Below are 17,597 nucleotides of genomic sequence, written 5' to 3'. Positions count from 1 at the left end.
TTGTGGGTTCTGGATCTACCTTTGGGTCTCCTCCCAGTTAGGCATACCCAGAAAACCTCTAAAGGGAGGCGCCCAAGAGGCATCCTAATCAGATGCTCGAACCCCCTCAACTGACTCCTTTCGATGCGAAGAAGAAATGTCTCTACTTCGAGCTCCCCCCGGATCTCCAAGCTTCTTACCCTATCTCTAAGGCTGAGTAAAGATGAGGAAATACTTGTGTGACAAAGCAGTCGACAAAGTGTCCAGCTGAGGTTTATGGGAGTGTCATTAGATCTGCAGGTATTTAGGTATTAAGAGATGTTAACGTGATCATAGCACTAGATATAAACTCAGAGATTTGCCAAAGTTTCATCTTCAAGGGTCAGGTGGCTGGCATGCTGGGCAAGGAATTCCAGACATCAAACTTCCAGGCAACATTTCAAGCACCTCTTGGGGGAACTCCGGGCATTCCCTGCCAGATGGGGTATATAATCTCTCCTGTGAGTTCTGGGTTAAACCCGGGGTCTGCTCCCGATTGGATGTACCCAGGAAACCTCCAATATGAGGCATCCTAATCAGCTGCCTAAACCAACTCAGCTGGCTCCTCTCCGTGCAAAGCAGCAGGGACTCTACTCCGAGCCTCCTCAACATAGCTGTGAGGCTGAGCCCCTGTGGAGGAAACTCATTTTGGCTGCTTGTATCCTCGATCTCATTCTGTTGGTCACTACCAAAAAGAATGACATAGTTATTATAATTAATCCCAAGAGGAAAATGGAATTCATAAACCAAATTCCATGTGAATCTTTCCAATAGTTTAGACATTTTACTAAAAACAACGAAGGGCGTTATGGTGGAGGAAAGTCATCCAAGGAACCATGTCCGCACAACGTTTTGAGACAATGCAAGTGATGCTTGCTGAGATACTTCAGTCTTTATCGTAGCCTGTATGTGAGAAGTGGATATAGACAATGTGAATTCACCCATTGGTTTGTGGACTACTGCCTTGAAGACTCAAATTTGGCATTTTGGCATCAATGTCTCCTTTTTCTGGAGCCAGAAGAGACCATATTGATCATATAACCACCTCAGACTAGCGCTAGCTTTGTTTGGAAGGTTCATTTGTATTCATGATAACTGTCATATTAATTGGGATGCTAATTTCAGTTTGCAAAGGCTTTCAGAAAAATGTACTCATCGGAAACATGCAAATGCTGAATATGACACTTTTTAGGTGGCTTTGATAGCGACTTGTTCTTCCCAATGCAGCCACGCCTTAAAGCATACCCTGCTTTATCATCTATTGTACTGTAAATGCAACAATAATTGACTAAATGAACGTCATGCTGTGTTGAAGAAGACTTGAAACTAAAGATTAAGACCATAAACTCATCAGGAAAATGTTTACTCAGGGAGCAAATCAAGTTAGAAGTAGGCTTCTATACGATTAGACCAAGGAGTAGCCGCCATACAAAGAATGCCGGCATAAGGCACTTGCATTGGCTTCACTCCACACAGTCTATGGTTTTGTCCAAAGTTAGGGACAGTCAGACCAAACTACAGGCGGACGTGTCCGTCATTCTGCCAGCGTGGCAAAGGTCGATGGACCAGTGGCGTAGACTTTAAGGTGTTTGAATCACACTTGACTTAGAGTATACCGGGACAGAGGACTGATGGCGTAGAGTTGTAAAGTAACAGTATGTCAAAGAAAACACTCCTTCCCTTTGATCACAGCTCTGCTACTAACAGCAGCTCTGAACGTTTACCAGAAAAAGCTCTGGGTGACATATTGTCGAGTCCCCCGCTGATGTTAAATGGTAACCTCTGACAGTCGGGGCTCCGGCTGAAGGCTTTCACATCCAGGCTTTTAAGCTTTGTTACCTCAGGGACCCGTCGGCCAGCAGTGCTTCAGAGCTCTGAACGGTTTGTCGGACAGAACAGCCACTGAAGTTTCATCATGAACTGATACAACAGAGAGATTCTGTCAGTCCTAATGACTTACAGAAGATACAGAGGCAGACGTTTTGTCAGTTCTAATGACTCAGAGAAAAATACACAGACAGGTTTTTGCTGCACTAATAACTTTGAGAAAATGAGAGGGGACGGAGGGAGACAGAGAACGATTACAGGAGAGAGGGAGATGGCAGGAAGGGAGAGTGGGGATAAAACATTTTTGTCAGTTGTAATGACTTCCAGGAAATGTATTGATGATAAAAAAATGGGGGATAGAAAGAGAAATCAAGAGTGAAAAAGAAGGAAAGAATTAGATGGGGAAAAAGACGAGTTTTTACTCTGGTTAAGAGGATTTCAGCAGAGGAACTACATGTTGTAGCTGGGATTGTGTTTTTATTCCCAGAACATGTTAGTGTACCCAGAAATGAGCATTTTGCATGTCAGAGTTTGAAATTATCTGGAATTCTTTCATGTAAATACAAATCACTGACTGACACAGGAAACTATGAAAGGTCGGTTCATGTCCGACGTTTTGATTATCAGGTACATGACATGTTGACACTTTAAATCCAGCAGTAACATCAAAGTGCATGTTCCTGTCAAAAAAGCTGTCAGTCAACGTGTCCTGCACAGGTGCACACACAGCCTCCATCTTTTGACAGGAAGTAGTTTAAACCTATTTACATGATAAAAACTGGACAGCCTTCGTCTCTTTTCAGGACGATTGACGAGATTCATCTCAGCAGAACAAGATTTCAGGTTTGACAGCTGGCTTCCTTCTGTTCATAGAATTACTTCCTTGTACGTCAGATAGACGGATATCTACATATCGTACGATCACACATAAAAACCTTGTTGTAGACATCGTCTCTTATATCCAACCTACATCACACCTCTGAAACTGATAGTAAGACTGCAAAGAAAGAGCGCTACAAGTGATTATTGATCCTGATATCCACTGACCGATATCAAATATCTGCTGGCTTCAAAGGAACCCGAAAATATCGCACGACACTGTGAAAATCTTACGGTCCCAATCTCTTCTTCAACACAGCATGGTGTTTATTTAGTAAATATCATCCCATTGTTCTTTTTACCTTCTTACCGACAAGTTGAGGCTCGCAAAAATGAGGAACCCAAATACTAACACGGTTATCTGGAATTACAGATGCATCCTCCTAGCCAAGCTAGCATTAGCCCATAACTTAAAGGCTGCAAATTAGCAGCCAACAAACCAATGAATGACTTCATTCAGGCTGTGCCAACTTTCATATACACTCTATGGTTTTTAAGCATCGACTATGGAGTCAGATAATGGTCAAGAAGATTTTGAGGTAGAATCAGTTGCGCCCTGATTGGACAGCTTCCTCTGACTGGATGATCAGTGGACACCGTGGTGGCGAGCTGATTGGCGGGTTAGCTGAGGTGTAAAGAAGGTGTCAGAATTTGTGCTTGTAACTCGTAGCTTGTAACTTCAGGTTCACACATGCACCAAGGAAATTTGTGTGTCTGTAACTCAGACTTTGTGAAACTTCAAAGATTCAGTTTCTACAGCTACAACAACTTTCTACACATTTGCAAAACTTTTCTGAGCACAAAATATTTCTACACCTGCAAAACTTATTTACAAATTCACAAACTTGAATGTGTGAGGACAAATTTCTTTATGTATTTACAAATGTAGATACTGAACTCCAGGCTGTGAAAGTATTTGCAAGCTCAAAATCTTTCTGACATTTATTTGACTCCATAATCGATCTTCTATAACGCCTGGATCCCACAGGATCCGTGTCCGGCGCGTTCCGTCTGTGCCGCGGTTCTGGTCTGTCAGACAGCGCGAGCCCTTGCCCACAGGAGGCGCGTCTGAGCTGCAGCAGCGGACAGCTGGCCCAAGCAGCTGGATTTGCAAGATCACAAGATCGCAGGAGAACTACATTGTCCTGCAAGAATTGCGAAATCACACGATAACATCAACGTTAAACAGAGCAACACACAAACAACAGTTCAGTTTGCACCTCCAAGGTTGATTATCAGCGCGATCGACTCCAGGTCGCGGCGCACACGGAACACACCGGAGACTTATCCTGTGGAATTTGAGGATCAAAGACACAACAGATTCAGAAGTGTCCTTTCATTAACTCCAGGTTGCTTATGCAGGAGAAAAAGTTGTGTTACATATGCTAGTTGGACTTCCTGTTTGTTCTGATACCATGGAAAGAGACAACAATATATAGGTTTCTCTGATCCTGACAAAAACTTCTAAACATGGTTAGAGGTTAGACAGAGGAGAATGTTTTCTTAGATTTCTACACAGACATTAAGTGAAAAGTCAGATAATAAAGAGAAGAGAAATGGAGAGAATCAGAGGAAAGAGAAGTATAAGAAAAGAGTTCACAGTATACCCAGAGAAAAAGCGTCTCTCTGTATTTGTTTTGGAGCAGACTGAATGACCGCAGACGGCGGCCTCTGAAGGTTAAAGAGGATCCACACTGAGTGACAGAAACAGACCTGCTGGTTAACTCGACATCCAGCTCGGCCTCTGTGCCTTTTTACTCAGCGGCTCACAGAAAAATATGGATCCATAAACCCTGAGAACTCGTCACCTTTTGTGTTTTCTTTAACCTCCGTGTCTCTCTGCTGCTGCTGCTGAGGATGATGATGATGATATCTATGGATTAGTTGCTCTGTCAGTTTGTCTCCAACACTTTCGGTACAGAGACACAAAACTAACCGGACTGGCAGGAACATTGAGCAGTGGACGTTCACAGGCTGCAGAGGGAATGTTTGCTGTTTGTTTGGATCCAAATCTGCTGCTAAAAAGCTTCAGCTACTCCTCCTGGGATCCACGTGATGAAACATAATGTTCAGGCATTTACATGCAGACTGAACGTCTCACCTAATCCTGATTACCACAGTATAAACGTTTAAAAAAGGACTTGTGTTTGAACAATCCATATAAACAAACCTCCAACATTTTCTCTCTTTCTCTTTTCATAAACTAACACGACTCGCAGAATCATGAAAACAGACTTTCCCTCTGAGACTTAGAGGAGCAACCCTCTGTGGGAGAAATTGACGTTCGCTGCAGAAGCAGAGGACGCTGCCTTCTTAACACTTTCTCTCTAGGATTTTATTATTATTCTCTTCGTCTACTTTGAAAACTAGCAAGATTAAAGATGTTGCTAAAAACAGAAAAAGCCCTGAGCGGACATGCATCCATACATTTTATTTACTCAACAGTTATAGCAGAAGTAGAATAAAGTTAAAAGACTTCAATAGAACAAGATTTAAAAAAAAAGCCACTAAGAATAAAACTATAAAAACAATACGTACGATACAAAATATGTACAACAGGTGTGATTAAAAACAGGAGTGCAAAAAGCTTACAGTATGAAATTAAAAACAGTGCAATGTGAACAGACAATATAAAAATCCCGCGTGCGTTAATGTAACACATAGAAGAGATCTCGAGATAACTACGCTGCACCGCGGTGACGTCACATGATCATAAATCGTATCCTCAGAGCGGCAAAAGCACCAAAGAAACATAGAAACAAACTTAAATCATCAGTGTGGGCGATGGCAGCATGACACGTCCTGCTCTGTGACGTCACAGTGAGCAGCCTGTTGTTCTGTTTTATAGATCGACTAAAAATGATCCAGAGAAAACCGGCGTTGACAGGACTTCTGTCATGTGGAACACAACCTGGCTGCACACAAAAGGACAGAAGCGTGTTTATAGAATACACAAAACATAGAAGACAGGCATCGAGACACTGATAACAAATATAATATAGTAGATATAACAACATAAAATGATAGATATGAAAATACTTTGAGCCCAAACTTTGAGAAAAGTCTTCTCAGAAAACATCAAACGAAAACAACCTCACACTTTATATTCAACGACTCATTTCTTTAAGTTTCAAACATCGAGGAGTCCTTTCGTGGGAATAAGAGGGAGAGTGCTATCGCTTCCTTTAATCCCTGAAAGCATAAACTTATTTGTGGGAACAGATTTTTAATTGTATCCTCCCGTCTGTGTAAATGAAGGATAACTTACAATCTGGTAATCAAACAGTGTTTTGTCGGATTTTCTTAATTCTGTCTCTCTGAATAAATTCAGGACGAGACATTTTTGGTGGCATCATTGAGAGAAAAACTCCTCCACACAGAGAAAGTGTTTCTGTCAGCTTGTTCCCCGTGAAGTGAGCAGGAAGAAGCCCCCGTTGTTGCTGCAGAGGACACAGCTGTCTCTTCAGTGATTTAGTGATTAGTGGAGGACTGAGAGGCTGCAGAGGTGCCGTAATCTGAGGATTAGCTGCAGTAACCGAGGGATTACACAGATTACATCTGATTACAGCTCAGATTATCTGTACAGTTACAAAATAAAACTGTGTTCTCCTTTAAAAGCTGTGTTTTAAAGTGTGACCTTCGAACAACATGCTATTTTAATAATCAGATAATAATAAATAAATAATATGAAACTAGGAAGTCACATTGTGATTGAAACCGGTCACAGCCGAGACGGAGCAAAAATCAGCTCCATTAATTCAAAAGAACAGAAATAAAAAAAACTGAATGATGTGGAAGAAAGAAAATATGGGGATAATAAGAAACCTTATATTTGTGTTTTCCCACATCAGGGAGCGGTCAGTGAACGTGTCGGAGCCGGAGTCTTTGGAGCTGACGGTGTCCAACCTGAAACCAGAGGAGAGCTACAGCTTCAGAGTCATCGCCTACAACGACGTGGGGCCGGGAGAGAGCTCCGCCCCCCTGAGGATCACCACCAAACCTGACCGTAAGACACACACACACACACACACACCTAAACACACACACACACACACACACACACACACACACATGCAAGGACACGTCCTCGCTTGCCTCGCAGGGCTTCCTAACAGAGGGCAGAATAAAACCAAATGCTAAATGAAATAGTTATAAAATATGTCATAACTTAGGTCTTACCCTCAGATTCATCATATTCACCTGCAGTACAACAATATGACAGCATGTAAACTTCCCACCGTGAGGTCAGAGGAAAATTGCCGCCATGTTAAAAGTTTAAAAAGCAACTTGGATATCGTCTAGTCCAGGGGCTTTCAAAGTGTGGGACAGTGAGCCTCCCCTGAAAGAACATACAAGCAGAGACTCACGTGTCGTGAGCTGGTCGATGTATGCCGATGTTACTAATGTGCTCTTTAAATATCAGAGACAGACTGCGCCATACACTTTAGACTTTAGACCAGGTTTTTGTTGGTCTATAGCATAAGCTGTATAAAAAGATGGCCGACATGTCAGCTCCCTGAAAGTGAAGCCAAACCCTCTCTATCGCCCCCTGCTGCCTGGCTGCAGTATAGGTCGTAAAGCCCGCCTCCTCCATGTTAACAGATGGGACATGAGTCAAACTATAAAATCAAAATACACGTCAAATACACACTATGTCGGGTGGAAAAGCAATGACTGCTTTGCACCATGTGAACGACAGGGCCCTGCATCTATGATGTGCACAAGCAGTTGATGCAGGATGCACTGTAGAACAGAGTAAACGCAGGTCGTCCTCCACCTGCAGCCTGGACTGCACTTGCTCTCGATCTCTGTCAGTGTTGAAACCCGACATGTGTCCTCTCTCTCTGCAGTTACAAAGAAAAATCCATTTTGCCCCAGAAGTTAGCTTACCAGATGTTTCCAGTTATTTTTCTGGTTTATTTTTCTCACGCTGTGCCTCCCCTGAAATCCTCTGGCGCCCACTGTAGTAGCAGGGATGATAACAGCAGTGGTGCTTTCAGTAGTGGTAGTAGCATCAGTATCTGTGTGTTAGCAGCGTGTTGTCTCTGTGTGCCTCTACAGTCCAGGTTCCCAGCCGGGTGGAGTCTCTGCAGGCTGAGGCTCTGTCACCCACCTCTGTCCAGGTGAGCTGGGAGCCTCCCAGCCACCCAAATGGCCCCGTCCTGGGCTACAGACTGCTGTGGACCGAGAGCCCGTCAGGAAAGGAGCAGGTCAGAACCTTTCAGTGATATTTTGTTAAATATAGACTCAAAGGGTCATGTAGTCATTGACTCTTATAATGAAGTGTAATCGCTCCTCTGTGTCTGTGTGCAGAGTGTGGAGGTGAACGGACTCAACTACAAGATGGATGGACTCAATAAGTTCACAGAGTACACTGTTCGAGTTCTGGCCATCAACCGCTACGGCCCCGGCACCGCGTCGGAGACCGCCAGCATCACCACACAGTCAGACGGTGAGCTCTACCTTCTCTGCTCTAAGCACAGTGTGGTGTATTATTTCATAGTCTGCTTTAAGCTCTTGATTTGTGTTCAAACCAAAGAACGTCGGAGCAAAGACGTGAATAAGCACAAATCAAAGAAGCAAATCAGGGAAAGCAAAGTTTGTAAAAACCTCCGAGCTCAAGATTCTTCTGAAGTTGCATCACAAACATTCGATCTTAAACTCGACATTAAAAACAAGCATTTTCAAACACTACTCTTCTCGTCGTCTTGCAGGCTGACGTGACAAAGCATGAAAACAGACTCTTTACAATTTTGACACGTTTATTGCAACTAAATCAGACCAGTCGATACAGTGAAACCAGCACTCACTCATCAGACTGTTGCTTTGTGAGTTACACATGATAACAGAGGACTTGATCTCAGGTGTCGCTGCGTCCCTGATGAAAGCACAAAGTCATGAAACGATTTCTGTGGACATTTTAAAATGTTCTAACAGTGTGAACTGTTACCGAACAGCTGGACTTTATCCTGAACATGCTTTATTGTTCTTCTAAAGATGATGCATCTTTTATCCCAGCGACATTAGCATCTTTAGCTGTCGATCACGCAGCCTTTCAAAGTAAAACTCCTTATATTTAGGGTATGAATACAATTAACAAAAGAACAAAGCTACTAAACCTGCTGCTGGTGTTTTAAACTCAAAGTGAATATTAAAGTGTGCTCTGAATGTGTCTGCTGTGTCTGCTGTCCGCAGTGAAACTGGTTTAAACTGGTCCCAGTTAGAAGCTTTGCAGCCGTTCAGCTGAGACCAGAGAACTGCTGGACCAGGTGCTGCCTATTACCTGGCTCTGTGTGCATGTGTGTGTGCGTGTGTGTGTGCGTGCGTGCGTGTGTGTGTTAGATGAAGGGACAGGGAATATGGAATGAAAAGCCGAGCAACAGACTCACACTTCATCCTTTTCTCTCTCTCCTGCTGTCAGTCGTTTCATTAGGGGACTCGGGGGTCTTTAATTAAGCTCGGGGATGAGGAAGGAGCTGCTTCATTTTAGCCTCTTAGCCTGACACACTAATGGAGTCCACACACACACACACACACACACAGGGAGAGAGACAGACAGTCTTTAAGTTGGTCATGCTGAGAAAACACAGAAGTGAATTTAAACGTGGATTAATTAAAATGTCCTTTTGACAGTCTTCAGAACATTCAGTTCAATTCTTCTTTGGCGTCAGACGGACGTCTGCTAACTGCAGTCCAGCTGTGAAGGAGGCGCGTTGGTAACAAACAGCCTCATGCAACACGGGCACATCAGAGCAGAATGTTTGATAGCAGAAGAAATGAAACAGCAGAACGAATTTTGCTAATTGAATGATTTGGATTTCGTTGTTGCTGTTTATCAAATATTTAACTGGTCAAGCTGTCGAGAAGAAACTGCTCTGTGTTGTGGAGATTCAAATGGTAGCAAATCAAAGTCATGTTGGGTTCAACGTCCTTCAGCCTTTATTTTGAAGTTGTGATGTCACTCTGCTCAGTGCTTATATATAAATGCATTTGCAGCTGATTATAAGAAGCAGATCTAGCCTAAAGGTTGGCATTTTACCCGCTGCTGTGTTGTACTTTTTGGAGCCAGATGTGACCATATTTGGACAAGAGGGAGGAGCTAGAGAGCAAGAAATCGCAAAGGCTAAGTTAGCAAGGTGCATCAGTAGTTCATGGTAACTGTAGCTGTGTCCCAATCCAGCGGCTGCAGCCTTCGAAGGACATATTTGAAGGCTGATTGCGTCACAGAAGCGCATCAAAAGCTGTCCCAATTCAAAGGCTCCTTCAGATGCGTCCTCCATTTCCCCGGCCACGAAGGATCCATCGGATGCATCCTTCGCGGAACACCGTATCCCGAGATGCTTTGCGCACCAGTTCAAACGAAATGGCGGACTTGTAAACAGCCGAGGAATACACTTTAAAATGTAAAAGCTTTTGGTTTCAACTCAACCAAATAACTAGCGTGACACATGTTTAAGAAAACGAAAGGGCTCTTGAAACAAATTATCTTTAAAATAATAGGTTAACTTACTCAACGTTAGTTATGCTAGCTAGTTAGCCCGCTAGCTACCTGTTGCTTGGCAACAGGTGCGGCGTTTGGTGACGCAAGGGTAGACCAGACCGCCTCATTTCAGTTCGGCTTTAACGTCTACACAGGCTATGAGGAGATCATCCTCCAGCCAAACTCACACAAGTTAAATACATTAATAACTCACATTAAATGTTCAACAACGTTCCCAAAAATGAAACAGAAATATGTACCTCACTGTACGTCAGCAAGTTAAATTATTCAAACAATATACACACCTGGTTCTCACCTGGTGGGTCGGGACCCATGAGTGGGTCGCGGAGCTGTTTTCAGTGGATGTGTGCTTGAAAAAGAAATGATACTGTTGTGTTTTGTGATGTGACACACTGTGACGTTTCACTGTGAGTGGTTAATAACATTTCAGAAATATGTACAACAAGGACATTTTGAACTGTGGAGTTCGGTTTTGTTTTCATACTGCCCCCTCCTGGTCATTTTTAAGCTCTAGCTTTGAGGAGTGAATTTCACTCAGTACCAGTTCAGGCTGCTTCTGCTTCTCCTGCTGCATTTTAAGTTCTCCATTGTTGCCTTGGACACTATTTGTCCGTAAGTACTATGGTTTTGATTTCTTTGATGTGAGTAAGATTCTTTGACTTGGTTATTGTGAAAGTAGTTGTTTAGTAGCAGACAGAGCTGTAAGCTAGCAGTGTGACTCAGCATTTTTAGTTCTGAAGATTTGTGGCCTTACATGGTGCCTTATTGTTTGTCATTTTTACTTTTATTAATTAAGTATGCACTTTGTGTTTTGTTGCAGTTTTACTAAGTGTGAATTCTTTAAAGTTATGCCCTGAGCTTTTTGGAGGACTCACAGCTGTTCGCTAACTGTCTCGCTTTGAATACCAGCACCTCAAACGCAAGGACAGAATAGGGCGCGATTAAGTCATCAAGGAGGTGGTGGTGGGTCCTGAGTCCAGACCAGTTGAGAACCACTGATATAAACCAACTTATCACAGATAAATTGGCGCTAATAGAACTAATACTAGAATTCATAATTGTCCGGTAGCCACCATAGCTGCCGTGGCAGGTCGCGTTAGCTACTTGCAGTTACCCTGGCGGCTTCTGAATGTGCCACAGCAAGCTACCGCTACCACAACTGAGCTTGCCCTTGCTATTGGGATGCTAAGTTTGGCTAGCCCACTCCTCAGAGTTTCTTCAACCAAATTATGATGATGAGACATTCTTCAGGCTTTTGCAGTAGCGACGCCCTAAAGCATCCCCTGCTGTAGGAGTATGATAGTGTCCTATTGTCCAGCCCAGCACAGACTTTTCCAACAGCAGTCCAAAAGCCAAATCCATCCTGTTTAGACAGACATTAAGCAGCCCCATTTTCAGTCTTCTATGTCTTAGACTATATATCAGAGGTTGACATAACCAGCGTGATGTTCTGCAGCCGATATTTTAGCAGGTTTCCACATCTTTGTTTTTATGGAGCCAGAAGTGACCACATGTGGTCGAGAGGGTGGAGCTGGAGAGGAGCGAGGGGTTGGCAAAGTTATCAGTTAACACTAGGACTAGCTTGGTTTGTAAGGTGCTTCCTTATTTCACGGTAACTTTGACATTAATTGGGATGCTAATTTTGATTGCCAAAAAACAGGCTTTCACCGTACCCTGCTTTACGGTCTGTGTGACTCTAATTGGGAGCACCAGTGACTAAATGAACATCATGCTGTGTTGAAGAAGACTTGAAACTAGAGGAAAATGTTTACTGAGGGAATAAATCAAGAGACAAGGAGGACCATTTTCTCATAGACTCCCTGCTGGACAATAGCCTTCTCAATCAGTCCAGCAGTGCTCACGGCGTTCTCTCTCCAGCTGTTTCTCTTCTGATTGGAGGCTCGGCTACACTTTGGCTAACCTTTCGACCACAGCCCGGTCCTTTAATATCTCCTTCCCAGCTCCGACTTGCCTGCCTGGTGCTCAGGCGGGTTTATTATTGTAAATAAACTTGCACACAGAGACGGTGAGAGGGAGAATGGAGGCATCTGTCCAGCTGCAATCACAGCATAAACAAACAGCAGTGATCTGAAATAACACACACACAGATGCAGCGCGGCTGTATTGTGAATCTCCCGGCTGCTTCTCGATGATAACAATGACTTGTGGGCTAATTGAATCCACAATAAAACTGACACACACACCGACGCACACACACACACACACACACACTGAGACAGTGAGCAGCTGAATCAATAGATAAGCTGCTGACAGTTAATCAGGCGTCTGGTTGGACAGATGCAGAGTTCATTCGAATCAAAACACTTTGATTCTTAATTTCGAACGTCACGATCCGTCTCCGATTCAAGGAACTGCTCGCCTGCTGCCTCTTCATCCTCATCCTGTCCGTCCTCTTCCTCGCTCACTCCTTCTTTGTCTCTGCGGCCGTCTTTTTCTTACGTTTCATATTTTATCTCCTCTGATTTCATGCTCCAATTTTCCACCTTCTTTCTTTGTGTTTTCGTTTGTTTGCTTTGTTTGTATCCGCTGCGTTTTCCTTCATCTTTCTTTCATTATTTATGTTTTCCCTTTGATAATCTTTTCTTCATTCTTCTCACACATCCTGTTCTTCATTTTCTTCAGGCTAGGGCGACAAGATGCTCATAATAATGTTTAATGCAAAGATTTATGTGAGCAGCTGCTTTTATCTTTGACTGACAAATGATCTAAAACACAGATTTACTCTGCTCTTGTGTCTCTGCAGTTCCCAGCGCTGCTCCTCAGAACATCACCTTAGAGGTCGTCCTGTCCAGGGTGAGTTTCAACTTTTATTCCCTCCCGTCTCCGCCCACATCTCTACACTGCACCAACAGCAACACACACCCCCACAGACGGCTCTATCTTGGTTAAAACTGGGTTAAAAATTAAACTTTTTTGCTGCTTATTTTACATTTTGATGACGTTCCGACTCTCTACACAAACCCTTTCACATTCACTCCCAGTTTCTCCGCCCTGGAAGTGACTGATGGCTTTTTATTGTCACACACGTGTAGACTGTGTCACTGCCATCAGTCAACAGTCTGTCTCTGGTGACCTGCCCTCATTTGACTGATTGATGTGATGCACAGATGTGTTCATAATCATACCGTTCATTCATTTTCCTGCACGTATTCCCAAACTGTGTTTATGGCCCAGCTGCTCATGTGGACCACCGTGTGACATTTTTTAAAAGGTCAAAACTCCCCTAAAAGCAGACATTCCATGTCCTCCATCTTCACTGACACGGGACAACTAAAGGCGCTGCAGAGTTTCTTCCAACTGGCTGAGAGCAGAGTCGGGGTGACCTCCAACAATAGCCTAACAGCCAATCACATCCCATCAGCTCGACTCGGCCTCAGAAGTCAAGTCACATTTATGTTCATAGCACACGTTTCACGACAGGCGGAGACTCAGTGTGCTTCAGAGAAAAGAGCTCAAAAACAGAAGTACACGAAAACACTCAGAGGAAAATATTGGCAGAAAAACACGTCAATGAAGAAGGAATGATAAAAACAAGCAATAAAATAAAAATGATCTTCTAGGAGAGAGTTAGATGAGTGGGTGTGAGTCATGAGACTTTTTACTGACTCGGGAGTCACGAGTCCTCGTCTCCACTAACTCGTTCGCTGACTCACACCTCCACCGCAAACTGCGAATTTGAGGCGAGGCCGCCATATGAGCCCCGCCCTGTGAGACAAACAAACACTGGTGCTTGTTTCATCTCAGTACTCGCTCCCACAGTCCGGCGCCCGGAGCTCGCTCCCTGGCCTGAGCTGAAGGCCTGATACGAGGTGCACGAATCACTCACTCAGTCACTCAGTCACTCAGTCAGTCCCCGCTCTCCCAACACGGCACAAAAGCACTCTTTCCGCACCACAATCATAGGGATGCAAGCGTCACAAACCCTGCAAGATGACTCGCTGTACTATCAAATATGTAATCCGAAGTAGATCAATTTGTTCCAAAAACAATCACAAGGTCGAGAAGAGCTGCACGATTAAATTTAATCTCCCTTAATGTTAGCAGAGCGCTAAACAGGAAGTTAGCCCGATCAGGCAATGTAAGTCTCTGGTGCGATTGATCTATCAGCGCTTGGGTAACTGACTCAAGTGACTGGAAACCCGCCTCTCTTCAGTGAGTGACTCATACAAACTCAAGTTAGTAAAAAGAACCGAACCTCCCATCTCTCCCATCAAATGACTTTAATGATATCTGATATGTAAACATATTGGACATTAAATATTAATACATCCCAGAGGTTTCAAACTGTGAGGCAGGCGTGCAGTTAAAGGGAAGATGGAGAGAACGGAGTGAAAAACACGCTGCATGAGGAGAGAGAGAGAGAGAGAGAGAGAGAGAGCGCTGCTGCTCCAAGTTTGAGTTTGGAGGCTCATTTATCGGCCTCTTAACAGTCAGCAGTCGGAGCAGCAGTTCATGGAGGATATTATGGTCCTTTATTTTGTGTTCCTCGTTCCCGGGTTCAAACATGTCATCATGAAACTCATGTTTGGATCCAGCGTGCAGAAAGACGTTCATGAATCCACTTGTAAAAGATGCTCCTGAAACCTGCGAAACCGGCAGAAGAATCGTCACATCATCAGGTTTTCTTCAGTATCAAAGTCATCTGATTATTTTCATCTGTATATCTAATCCTGCACACTTTAAATGGTGCCAATTTCCAGAACTATTAATAAGTAATGGCTCCAAAAGAAGGACAAAGTATGTAACTTTGAAAACTTCTGACTTATGAATATTTAATCGGGTCCCAAAAACTCCAAAAGAAAAGACAAACTGAAAACAAGACTTAATTAGCCCGCGAATGACATCAGAGGATCACATGCTAAAGGCCAACTAAAGGCCAACCACATCACATCACCTCCGTCACTGTTGGAAACCTTTCAGCTGATTTACCAAACTTCACATCTAAATAAAGAATCTTGCAGTTATTTTAAAAGACGATCAGGGCTGCACCTTAAAAAAGGTCTCCTGCCTCGTTCGGCTGCATTCAGGTCACATCAGGGTACTGTTAAACATGCACAGCCGCAGCAGCGACGTGGCCTTTTACATAAACCGAGCGTTCCTCAAATAATCCTGCTGACAGCACAGAATTTATTTTGATGATCCAGAGGAAATGGGGTTCGGAGATTTGCTTAAAAGTCAAAAAGTCAGCTGCTGTACTGCAAATGATCTCGACTCTGAATCTGCGTGGAGCTGCTCTGGTGTCTTTCCTGAAGATTAAAGTAATCACTGAAGGTGTCCATAAAAACGACGCGCCGTACAGCTGCAGAACGGGAGGCTGCAGATGTAATCCTGCAGCTGCTTTTACAGGTAAACACTGAACAAGCAGCTGTGAGTGATTAATGCTAACAATCACACATCTTCACTTTAACATGCATGCGCAGCCTTTGTCCCCCCGCGCTGTGTTTCCATATGACAGCTCTGCACGGTGCAGAAACTTGTTTACCTTGATGATGTGTTGGATCCGTGCCAGTTCGTACAAACCAAACCGGAGCGTGCCGCCTGATCCACTGACCAAATATTTCCATATCTTCTTGTGTAGATCATTTTTATGGGAGATTAGAGCGGCTAGCTCTGCGACAAATCCTCCCGCTGGTTCACCAAAGGAAGACTTCTAATGTGAAGCAGCAGGAGAAGCTGGATCTCCATCAGCACTAACTTAACACAGCTACAACTTAAAGCCGTCAGTAAACAGTGAAGCTTACAGTGTTTCTCTGTGCACAGTAACAACCAGTGCACGTAAAAAACTCTATTTGCACTGAATAAAAATGTATCAGCAGATCAAATATAATCTTTTCGGAGAGGTCTGAGCTCACACTTCTGAAAAGAAACCAAGGAAATTGCTCTGAGCTGGTCTGAGCCGCTGGAACATAAGTGGAGACACCATGAAGGTTATTTTACTCTCTGGTTTAACAAGGTTTTGCACCGCCTGGCTCTTATGTCAGAGACTTTCTGGAGACTTTATTTAACCCTTAAAACTCTGCAAAAGAAATGCAAATACAAAAATCTGACTGACTGTCAGTCTGACTGTTTTCACCATCCTTCACCTGTACAGGTCACCAGTCAATCACAGGGCTGACACTCATACCTCTTTACCACCGAAATTAACCCATTGACGCTGGTTTTTCAGACCTGCTCATAGATGCCGATCGACTCTTTTCCCATTGCCAGTGAAGTATCCTCCTGTCTCTTTTCTGCTGCGTCACCGTCTGACGTCACAAACACGCCCAAAAAAGGGTTAGTTACCAGTGAAGATGTTACGGTGGTTAGGTCTTTATTGTATCTGTTACTCTTTCAGTCTGTTTATCAAACTCGGAGGCGACAAATTTGGAACGATGTTGGAGCGCTGCTCGGACGGAGACGGGCGGAGTTTATAGCTGAGATGACGAGGAGTCGCAGAAGTTACAGACGGAGCATAGCATCGCGCCGGAAAGGGGGCGGAGATTAGCATGTCGACACGGGTTTTGTGTTCTCATCAATGCCGATCGGAGCCGAGGTGATAATTACCCAGGTCTACTGCAGAGTCATGTGACCCGGGTCTGAATGCAGACTGTAACCTTTCCCACTAAGCAAAAAGGCCGTGTGTTAGCGTGTTTTTGACCAGTGGAAAGCGGCTACAGAAACAACCTTTCACGCTCACATAAACACCTACGGGCAACTTAGAGTCACCAGTGTCTTTGGACTGTGGGAGGAAGCCGGAGTAGCAGGAGGGAACCCACGCATGCACGTGGAGAACATACGAACAGAAAGGCCCGCTACGTCTGCTAACCACTGCACCGCCCTGCAGCCTCTCCACACATAACTTATTAGTCCCAAACTATTCTGAGTGTGGGAACATGAAGCAGATATATCTTGGATCCAGACGTTTTACCAGGTGTTACGTGCTAGGGCATGCATATTATCCTTAAATCTGCAAGACTCTAATGAAATCAAACTTTGTAACTCATGCTCCATCTTTTGTGGTTTTAATTTTTGCTCAGTTCATACAAAACATTGCAAACAACAACCTCCTGCTGCCAGTTCGCAGCTCAGGCGGGGTCCACACTGCAAGATAATCAGTCAATTTAGGGCCTGATTCCCTCCTTCAGAGTGAAGTAAGCCACGTTTGTTTACTCTGAAGCCTCGTTTGACAGCCAGAGAGTTAGTGAGATTTCTAGCTGAGAGAGTCGTTAGTGTGTGGTGCTGTTTGGGTCAGAGTGTTGCTCTCCTCACACGACAGGAACAAAACGGTTCAATCTGTCGTTATCTGTCGTCATGTGTGGACACTCACATTTCACATGTCTGTTTTCTGTCGCTCTGTATCTTACTGCATGAG

At 43.9% G+C, this 17,597-nt stretch overlaps 1 protein-coding gene across 1 annotated transcript in view; it reads left to right on the top strand.

Moving 5' to 3' along the window:
• dcc (DCC netrin 1 receptor) overlaps positions 1-17,597 on the top strand; it is a 291,775-nt gene that overhangs the window by 168,394 nt on the left and 105,784 nt on the right. The window contains exons 9-12 of the mRNA XM_069677215.1: positions 6,576-6,730; positions 7,786-7,934; positions 8,038-8,176; positions 12,990-13,039. Coding sequence (XP_069533316.1) covers positions 6,576-6,730; positions 7,786-7,934; positions 8,038-8,176; positions 12,990-13,039 — 493 coding nt within the window. The remainder of the gene's footprint in view (positions 1-6,575; positions 6,731-7,785; positions 7,935-8,037; positions 8,177-12,989; positions 13,040-17,597) is intronic.

The sequence above is a fragment of the Semicossyphus pulcher genome, unplaced genomic scaffold (genome assembly GCF_022749685.1).
Source record: "Semicossyphus pulcher isolate SPU_LCO1_2020_fin unplaced genomic scaffold, fSemPul1.0.p SCAF_28, whole genome shotgun sequence".
NCBI classification, from domain to species: Eukaryota; Metazoa; Chordata; class Actinopteri; order Labriformes; family Labridae; genus Semicossyphus; species Semicossyphus pulcher.
The sequence above is the reverse complement of the archived record's forward strand: the minus strand, read 5'-3'. Positions and strand labels throughout refer to the sequence as shown.